Source organism: Eptatretus burgeri, chromosome 6 (assembly GCF_056783735.1).
Source record: "Eptatretus burgeri isolate ZD-2024b chromosome 6, Ebu_testis_v1, whole genome shotgun sequence".
Taxonomy (NCBI): domain Eukaryota; kingdom Metazoa; phylum Chordata; class Myxini; order Myxiniformes; family Myxinidae; genus Eptatretus; species Eptatretus burgeri.
In genome coordinates, this window is record NC_140966.1 from 6,133,839 (window position 1) to 6,143,977 (window position 10,139).

At 44.0% G+C, this 10,139-nt stretch overlaps 1 protein-coding gene across 6 annotated transcripts in view; it reads left to right on the forward strand.

Annotated features, from left to right (window-relative positions):
* The window catches only part of SLC38A10 (solute carrier family 38 member 10), a 56,442-nt gene that overhangs the window by 24,015 nt on the left and 22,288 nt on the right, over positions 1-10,139 (forward strand). For all 6 annotated transcript variants that reach the window (XM_085883844.1, XM_085883842.1, XM_085883843.1 and 3 more), the window contains 4 exons: positions 648-775; positions 907-1,009; positions 1,298-1,480; positions 7,486-7,597. In XM_085883844.1, the coding sequence (XP_085739970.1) occupies positions 648-775; positions 907-1,009; positions 1,298-1,480; positions 7,486-7,597 (526 nt within the window). The remainder of the gene's footprint in view (positions 1-647; positions 776-906; positions 1,010-1,297; positions 1,481-7,485; positions 7,598-10,139) is intronic.

Here is a 10,139-nt window from a genome sequence, read left to right on the forward strand (position 1 = left end):
TTTCGTTTTGACAGTACAGCCTTGTGAGTGTGCCAAAGTCTGAAACCTTTGTCTCGCTTCAGGTGTGCTGATATCTTCTTTATTTATTCGACATCCTACGGATGTAAATGAACACTCATGTTACTCTGCATGGATTGCACATCACATGCTGTGAATTTCACCTCCCTGCACCTTGTATTTTGTGTTATTTAATAAAAAATGCTTCTGTACACCACCCATGAGGCCGAGTTGCACATCACCCTCAACAGTTCCAATAGAAGAGATGTAATTACTCTTTTATGAAAAAGTTTTTCAAGTTTTTGTTTTTTTTTAATCCTGAAAAATAGACCATAGTGAACACCCAGTCATCATTTATTGGGGTTTTTTGGCTCTTTTGAGTTTTGGAGTTATTTGGGTATTTTGGGTCCTCGGGGTCTTTTGGGGCCCCTTGATCCTCTGGGTCTTCGAGGTCCACGAGGTCCTTTGGGCTCTTGGGGTATTTTGAGTTTTGACCATAGTGAACACCCAGTCGTGTTAAATGATTGGCCTTTAAAACCCTTTTCGAATCGTGCTTATGAAGACAAATACACAATCGCACAAATACACATTGTGTTTTATATCGGTAGATTATTATTTTGATGTTGATCCATTTTGCTTTTCCTCACAAGGTGGTGCTCTTGGCCTTGCCACGAGGATTGCTAAGCGGTAAATGGTGGGAATCTGTTTCCCTGTGTCGCTGGGGAAAAGGCCTCTTTCACAGCTACTCCATCTTCAGCATGGCCTTTGGCTGCCAGTCGTATGTACCAGCAATAACAAAAATGATATCTTCATAGTTTATGTACTTCACTGGGAACTGCCTCATTTATTGCCGACCTTCTCCTTTTCCCTTCCTTCTTTTTCTTTTCCCCTTTTCACATCTACATCCAGGCAAATCCTGCCGACATATGATACTTTGGAAGAACCTTCAGTGAATAGAATGAATAAAATCTTCACCAATGCACTCAAGATCGTTTACATTCTCTACGTGACGGTTAGAAAGATATTATTATTTTCATGATTGTTGTATCGTTTATTACCAATTTGCAGGGAATTTTTTTTTTTTACATTGTCGGATATACCGCTACTGTTTATTCTCAACTCGTACTGAGAAAGCAAACGGTTTAAATAACCTCCAGAGTGGTTCATTGAAAGAGACTATGTTCCAGATATAAATTGGGAAGTGGAGGTAACAGGATTGGAAAATTATGAATTTTGTTAAAAAATGAAGCAATATGGCCCTCGATTCACAGCAACTATTGGTATATTTCCTCGTCTGCAGGTGGGTTTTTTTGGCTATGTGACCTTCACTGACAACATTTCCGGCAACATGCTTGTGAACTTCCCTTCAAACTTTGTGACGGAGGTGGTACGATGCGGCTTTGTAATGTCGGTGGCTGTGAGCTTCCCGCTGATGATACTACCATGCCGCCAGGCAGTGAACACATTATTCTTTGAAAAACAGGTAATGGGAAATCACGGTTCATGTACTTTGTTTTTTGTTCTTGAATCATTTTTTGTTTTCACATTGCGTTTATGTATTTGTGGCAAGTGTATTTGGACTGAAGCGTCACTGTTGAACTAACCATGCTTACCAGGAAGTGACATCACATGAAAAGTATTGATGGACAAAGAACCACATTGTAGCAAAAAACATGGAATGACACTCGGTGGAGTGCATACCTCCGCCATGCTGAACAGTTTACGTGTTGTATCCCACTGATAGACTGGATCTGGATCCGGACCTGAACCAAATCAAATCGGCTTGTTATTGTCACATAACCAACTCTTTCACCTGGTTTTGTCATAACTCGTTTGCAACTTTTTCTTGAAATATCATGCTAGATTATCGTTTTCGGCCCCATCGTATATATCGTTCTTCAATGGTGAAGAATCACTTAAAAAATTATAAAATTCTCATTTCCACATCTGGATTCAGATCTTCACCAAAATAAAACCTATTTGTCCTTGGCACACACCCAACCTGTGCACCCAGTGTCGTCCAACTCTGTCTATAACTTTTTATACGCCCGATTATATATATATTTATATATATATATATATATATATATATATATATATATATATATATATATATATATATATATATATATATATATATATCGGGGCGTATTATGTGATACCGGTCATCTGTCTGTCTGTCTCTGTCTGTCTCTGTCTGTCTGTCTGTCCGTCCGTCCGTTCCTGTCCACACTCTAACTCCCAAAGTTTTCAACTTTCACGTTTCATATTTGGTACATAGGTACAGACTGTGGAGACGGTGTGTCACGACATACGTTCGTCATCTAAAGTGGTTGCCATGGCAACCAGGATGCTGTTTTCCATGTAATAGCACAATTCTGTATATACCTTCTTGTTCGGGCGTATATTGTGCTCACTTAAGCTCTTGTTGAGATATGCTATATATCGTTTTTAGGTTTATCACTCAATGGTGAAGAATCACTTAAAAAATATTATTGCATCCGGATACCATTCTTTGTGTAATTGCTAATAAAAAGCAGTTGTTAATGGGAAAAAAAAATTGGTGGTGTATCGATTCCGGTCTAGCTATGCACTCAGCAAGCGAGGAGAGGGAGAGCGTTCATAGGATATTCATCACAGCCTTTTTAGATGTTGAATTCCGAATAATATACGACGACACACAAAGAGGTAGATCAAAATAAAAATTACAAAATTCTCACCCTCCCCCTCCTTCTCTCTTCCTTCTTTTGATCAAAACTGTCGGGTACATATTAGGCTTGGGCCATGCCGGGAAACAAACTCTCCTCATGCGTGTATGTGCAGCACGTTATATGCTGCGTGTATTGCTGTGCTGCGCATGTACGTGCATGCTGTGCTGCTGATTGTATAGGACAATTGTTGCCGACCAACATTATGTACAGCCTTCCTGCACGACTGCAGGGATGCAGCGACACACGTAGGCATGCCGAGACCGAGCTCCTTTTATATATTATATGGATTATGTACATGTATACTTTCATACACTCAACATCACCTCTGAGTTTATGTACATTTAAAAAAACTAAAACAAAGCGTTGAAAACTGAACAAGGTACGTTTTCATTACAATGAAAATGGTCATGATTCTGTCCTTTTGTCGGTGTTTTGAATGCACTGTATGCTGTCAAGATGTACCTCGGGGTGTGTTCAGTTACTAAGCAGCTAGCTTGCGCTTGCAAAGCTTGCTGTACCTTATCAACGGTTATGAATGGAGTGCTTCCTTGAGTGCTTAAGCCACTTGGTGGGTGCTCGACAAGAAACTTGGTAACTGAATACACCCCAGATTCATGACATGGCGATGAAGATAAATATCTATGCCATGACTTATTTCGGCCATATCAATGAATTTGCCCATCTGACGTGGCAGGTTAAAGGTTGGTAGGAATTGAAAGTAGGTTTTATTTTAATTTATTTATTTCCCCAAACGTGGTTAAAAACTCTTTATTCACTATCAGTGATGCAAATATGGTATCGGATGTGAAAAATAAGGTCATTAAGATGTTGCAACGATCAGTAAGTTCGGTGAAGAAGGAATCACGTGACTGCTTAAATGCGCTAATTGCTAATTATTCAAAAAAGGTACAAACACAACCTATACATCGATTTAAAGGTAATTTTATTGCTCATCTAACAAAATAGCTCTCAAGGGTGAAGGAAGAGTTTCTCGGAAAAAAGGTTACCACCTTAGCTAACGTCTCCAAATATACACCCTGCAAAAATTCCTTTGTGGGGGTGGGAGGAGGGGAATAGGTGGGGTGGGAGCCCGGAGGGGGAATGGGGTGGGATTAGGCGGAGGGAAGGGAAAGGATGGGGTGGAAGTCTGGGAGGAGGATGGAGTGGGAGGGAGGGAGTGAGGTGGGAGGAGGCAAGGAAGGGGTAGAGTGGGGTGGGAGGAGGCAGGATAAGGGGTGGGAGGAGGCAGGATAAAGGGTGAGAGGAGGGAGGGGAAGGGGGTGGTAGGAGGGATCCGGCTGTGCCCAGCAATGCTGGATATCTTTGCTCGTCAAAAATATAAAAAGGGCTTATATCCACTGCCTGGTCTCTTTGCATCAGCGGTTGGGTTGAGGTCACGCCTGAAAATTTGCCAGATCTTACTTTAGGGGATATTTAGGAGTCGCTCGTCAATACGCTGAGTATGTTCAGGAAGGGAGTCCAAAAAGCATTCAAATTACTTCAAGCTGTGTAACGAGATACAGTATACAGTACTTGAGTTTCGTAGTTTTTATCAAGTTTTGGAAACCAACCTTTTTTTTCTATACATTGTCAAGGCTTGTGGAGGAGCGAGAACATACAACAGATCAGGACGTAATAGAACAAGCCGGTAGGCGACATGGCTGCTCGCTCTAGATGGAAAGCTGGCCGACGCGACTAACCGATATTCATGTACATGCTATCAATCAACTTAGCACAATAAATATGATTATCACAGCCCTCTTCGTTTGCGCCCAGAAACCCGCCTTGTGAAATTTCAGGCGTGTTTCCAAAGAGACTCTAACAAATGGCAGCCCTGGTAATTCCATTTATCTATTCGCTAAAGATTTTATTTTTTTATATGATGCTGTAAGACATTTTCCTTGGGCACAAAAAAAACAGGTCCCTCGGAGGTCCAGCTTCGGAGGTATTGATTTTTTTTTTGTACAGTCCACAATAAGTGTACGATGTACGATAAAGTATTTTAGCTGTTGCTAATCAACGGAGGTGTGCATAGCAACCATTCATTTTGTGTACATGCTCGCCACATTGTACACATTTCACCCAAGTTTCATCAAAATCAGACTCTTTCTCTTAGAGATATTCGCAATTAACCGTTTCTGAAATGTTCAACATGTACTCGCCCAAAACCTATCTCCTACAAATACTTTTTTGTTAGGGCTGCAAATTGGCATGAAGGGAGCTAGATAGATTGCGCACAGAACTCTAAGCTTCGATTTTTCAATTTTTTTTGTTGATTTTTTTGACCACTTTAAAGGGCCGTTGCTATGCCATTGCTAGGGCCCGGGGTCCCATATTCAAAAGCACACGATTCCCAGGAATATTGGTCCTTCCTACCAAATTTCATTGGAACCGGTTGAGTGGTTTAGCCCCTAGGCTTGACCAAAGTTTCACGGACAGACAGACAGATGGAAATGTCCAGAATAAGGGTGCTCCAAGAGCAGCCAACAATAGAAACAGTAGAAAGAGAGTGGGGAAACACATGAAAAACAGGGATTAGAGCGAGACTTGGGGAAATAATGGATGTGGGGAAGAATGAGGGGTAGGGAGGACACAATGGGTGAACAAGATGGATAACGCTGTAAACCTGGGGAGGAAAAACTGGAAACTTGGAAAAGAGTTTGGTTTGGGGAGGGTAAAGAGGGCTAGAAAAGATCATGGTTTTGGATGGGGGTTGGGGGGGGGGGTGATCTGAAGTGGTGAGCATCTTGAAGATTTGGAGAGAGGAATAACATTGAAGAGAGATTGTGGCAGTTGGTTCCACAAGCAGGGCAAAAGAGGAATGAATGAATGGAAATGAGCAGTGATTGTGGATTTGGGGAGTTTCACCAGAAGGAGGTTACGAGCAGACTGCGTGTGCCCTGCAGATACCTGGAGGATACAAGATGAGAAAGGAGGTGGTCAAAGATAGATAGACCACTGACATGACTGCGATGAGAAAGTGATAGTCTGTCTGCTGAAAAGACTCAGCTTCATCGTGGGATAATCCCGGTTATCTTGAAGGCCTTGGTTTTCACTGTGTCAAGCTGAGCAAGGTGTGAGGCAGGGGAACCAGCCTAGAGGGGAGAGCAGTTGTCCATCAAGCTACGGACGATGCTGTTGAAGGTGGATAGCAGTTTAGGTGTGTCAAGGATGGACTTTGCACGACAGCGAATGAGCAGTCTACTGGCTTTGGAGGCCATCTTCGATGGCTTGGGCTTTCCCAAAAGGGATCATGGCTGCTTGTGTGGCCCAAAGGTTTGAGTGAGTGAACTCCTTCAAGAGGATTGTTAAGAATGTAGATGGGAGGGTTTGCCAGGTTTGCCTGACAAAAAGTGGTATGCTGTTGACTTGTATTTCAAACCTACTCGTCTGAAAAGCTTCGTCACATGACACAATATCATCACGGTTCCCGCTTTCAAGTTTTATGGGATTTAGTTTTCATTTTGACGTCAAACTTGGATCCACTCTCTTTGCGTCATTTGCATGTGACAAACAAATTTCTTTCGTTTGCAGCATCTCACTGCTCGTTGCAATTTATTTATTTGTATGCAACCTGGAACATTTGGTGGGCTGCTTGGCTGCATCATTTTCTGGGGGCACGGCTGTGCCGTTGATGTAAGCTGGTACTCATTTTGCTGACGTCGGAAGGATGACAGGCTGAGTCAACCCACCTGCTGTTATTTGAACAGCACAACAGGGGCTTGAACTCGACACTAATATCTTTAGCCAGCCACCTCAACCATTAAGCCAACACCAGGCCTGCTGCTTTCATTCTTGCTCAGCAGAGCTGTAGCTGATGATCTTTTTCACTCGTATATTTTGGCAGGATTTTTTTTTTCTTTAGAATTTGGCCAGGATATTTACCATAGCTTGCTTACTCTTTGTTGAGCTTAAACATCTGCTGGTTAATTCTAGTAGATGGGTCCCCCAAGTGAATGTCCACCTGAGGAACGATGCACTTGATTCCCGACCTCACTGGAAACTGTGGGATCGCTGCTTTGCAGACGGAGGCTGAGGGACAACGCACATCACAAAGTGCGCCGTCCCTCAGATGGAGGCGAAGATGGGTGGTCCTTTCTGTTACTGTTCACTAAGGGGTGTTAACGATCCCACATTGTCTTTTTGCCAATAATGGGTGAGTTATTGCAGCATTCTGAACGAATTACAACTTCCTACCTCCTTCAGTCAAACGTCAGGCCTTGGCCAGCTGGTTCGTGAAAGCTTGGGCCACAACTTTCTCCAGCAAACCTCGCAAGGAGCGAATAATTGGAGGCATATTGAAGTAGTAATAATATTAGTAGATTTATTAAAGATAATTATGCCCAACTTGGTGGCTTTTCTCTGCTCCAATGTGCCTTTTTCATTTGAAACGATTTGTTGTGCCATGAAAGCCAAGCTCCAGATCGGGAATGGGAAATGTAAATCGGACATTATAAATGTTTCTGGGAAGTGATCGTTAGTTATGCATTGAACATTTCTTCAAACTACACCGTTACAAACCAAAATCAGTTTGGGTGATGGGAAAATGGAGGAAAGAAGATCCTTTAAACTCTTCAAGGAGAGATACGCATTTCTTTCTGCACCAATTCGTCCCATTCCTGGGTGGTGGAACGAAACAGATGTCTGACCCATTTCACCATCATTACACCTTACTATAGAGTATTGACCTTCACCACATGCCCCTACATTCCCACCCTCCCCCAATTTATTGGCTCAAACGTTTTCCTTTCCCCCATATATCTCCTGTTCCCAACAGCAGAAGGATGGGACATTTGTGGCCACGGGTTTCATGCCCGCACTAAGGTTCAAGATTGTAACTGCTGCCATCGTCTACTGCACAATGGCTATAGCAGTCTTCATTCCTAAAGGTGATGTCAATACGTATCGGAGAAAGCGCGTTTTATCTTGACTGAAGGTCCAATTCCGATGTTCACCATCTGTTGTTTGTTTCTCTTTATATCACACGAGCAGTAAAGCCCGGCGTTGCTCGGGATTTCTTGCAAATTTCCTGAATAGCTGCTGAAAGCCACAATAAGCGTAGCTCCACCACTAGACAGTTAAACGCTTACTACCTCATAATTGACGGCCCTGAACCACGTAAAGACTCTTCGATCCGGACCTGTATGGTACCGTAGAAAACGTAGGGTGAAATGATGTATTGACAGGCGGATAAAAGGGGGAAGTAACACGCAAAAGATGAGTTAGGTTTTCAGAACGTTTAAGGACCACTTCACCTCGGCCGCAGCCTGTAATTATCGTGGCTTCAATGAGACGTGGTGTTAATGCCTTTATAATGAAGCGTGTCCCATTACACTGCTTTGGAGGAACCAAATTGCGGAGCAGCATATTAGGAGCACCAACTTTGAGCTTCAAGGTGTGGGGGGGGGGGGGCAATCCGGGAGGCTCGAGCGAATTTAACAGTTCAATAGGATAGTTTGCTGCGTCTTCTGGATTAATAGTCCTGTCAATAGACTTGTAAACGTAGGCCTCTCCAGGAATGAGCTGGAGTAGCTGATCATTTACGTTGTTCACAACGCTATTTTTTGGGGCCAGAATGGCCCTCTGACTTAGCCACTCCATGTCCGAATATTTAAGGGGAAGTTGCGGGAAAACTGAATCCATAAGATCGGAAGCAGTAGCAACAACGCTGCAAAGGGAGTCTAATGAAACGAAGCCGCGGTCGTCGTTTAGCATCGTGCGGTCGCCAAGCGTAAGGAGAGCCTGTGCGAACAACGCAGACGCGCCGTCTCCACGCAGGTGAGTTCGCATGTTAGTGCTGAGACGTAGAGTCCTAACCTTGGGCCAAAGCGCGGATGCGGATATTGTAGGGCGTCATATGACCGGTGCGTTTCATTGATTCGTTGAAGATGGCTATCGCGACTGTGCAAAACAATGTCCCGCTTTTTACGCTGGTCTCCATGGAGGAGTATGGCGACCTCGTTATATGAAGGGGCATTGTATCGGCGGGCGTGCTCCCCCGCAGGCCTCTTATCCGCGTCAATGACAACGGAAAAAGTAGGGGATGGGGCTGACTCTAAGGTGCACTTAAAACTCCGAACGTAATTATTTTTCTCGTGCAGCATGTGTTGCAAGCTAAGCAGCACGTCCCTGTCTTAGGTGTCATGTTCTTCGTCGTCCTCAGGTGGAGGGAAAATATAAATTCGTGCATCGGCCTGTTTGTTGTAGTCAGCAATGAAGTAAATCTGCAAAAACGAAGGTTTACAGTTTTGCGAAGGGAGCAACGACCCGATTAGATGGTAAACCTGACCCTGAACTTTGAATGTAGGCATCCAACCCCCTTCCCTAACAACATGCGCCCCGAAAGAGGTCATTTGGAAGGCAGTTATATTTCCTGATAAGCTTAAGGAAACTATCTGAAGTCAATGAAGACTCTGCAAGCAGGTCCCTTAAAGGCTGTGGCAGTTCCTCAAGTGGAGGTAGACGGACCTTACCGTAGGAGCAGCACATCCCTGGCGACTCCCCACCCCACTTAAGGGTACGACAAAATTGGCAGGTGAAGCGCATCTCACCAATTTGTATGTCACCACGCATGGAATAGTTAACTTCGGCCTCATACTGAAAAGCTTTTCGAAACCAAAACTGTTTGTTTGGGCACGTGACGCCACGGATGTTGTCCCGCCATTGACTATTACTGTCTAACCTTGCGCGTTGCTCTTGTGGAGTCTCAGTAGACCTAGAAAGAGCTGTTTCAGAAGCGTTCCTGGAACGACGAACTGCCTGCTGTTCATCGCCCTCTGAATTCCTGGAAGCCGCTGTTGCAGCAGCGTTCCTGGAAAGCCGAACCGCCTGCCGTTCATCACCCTGCGAAGCCCTGATTTCTGCTGCGCGCAGGACATTCTGTGAAAGTCGGGCGGTAGTTTCCTCGAGCGACTCGTTTGCCCTTGAAACCCTCCGAGTCGTGGCTAACGCTGTCCGACGCCCAAGACAAACCCTCCTTTAAGGCGGCACTATCGAAAAATTAAACCGAGATTGAAAAGAACTACAGTTTTTGGAACAAAAAAAATTGTAGGGTAGAGTACGACTTAGACGGGTAAATTTGTAAGTTGGGGTTTATATCGAAAAAACAATATGTAAAAAAGGGGGAGTGGTTAACCGCAAAAGTAATAACTTACGGATAGGAAGTGTAATGTTAGTGTAACCGAACGGCGTTTGAAAATCAGCCGAGCTCAGGATTGTTCCTCCGAACATTTAAGAAACGACGTCAGAACGGGAAACAGCAGAAGCACAATCACAGGAAAAATGGATAATGGGTAGTCCACAGCACTAAAGATGCGACCGGACAATAGCGGAACAGGAGAAAATGTGACGTTTTTCCTCGGCATAGCCCGACCAATGACAAATGAGTTGCGTCCCAAACCACACTTGAGTGGTCGGTGCAAAAGTAAAGCT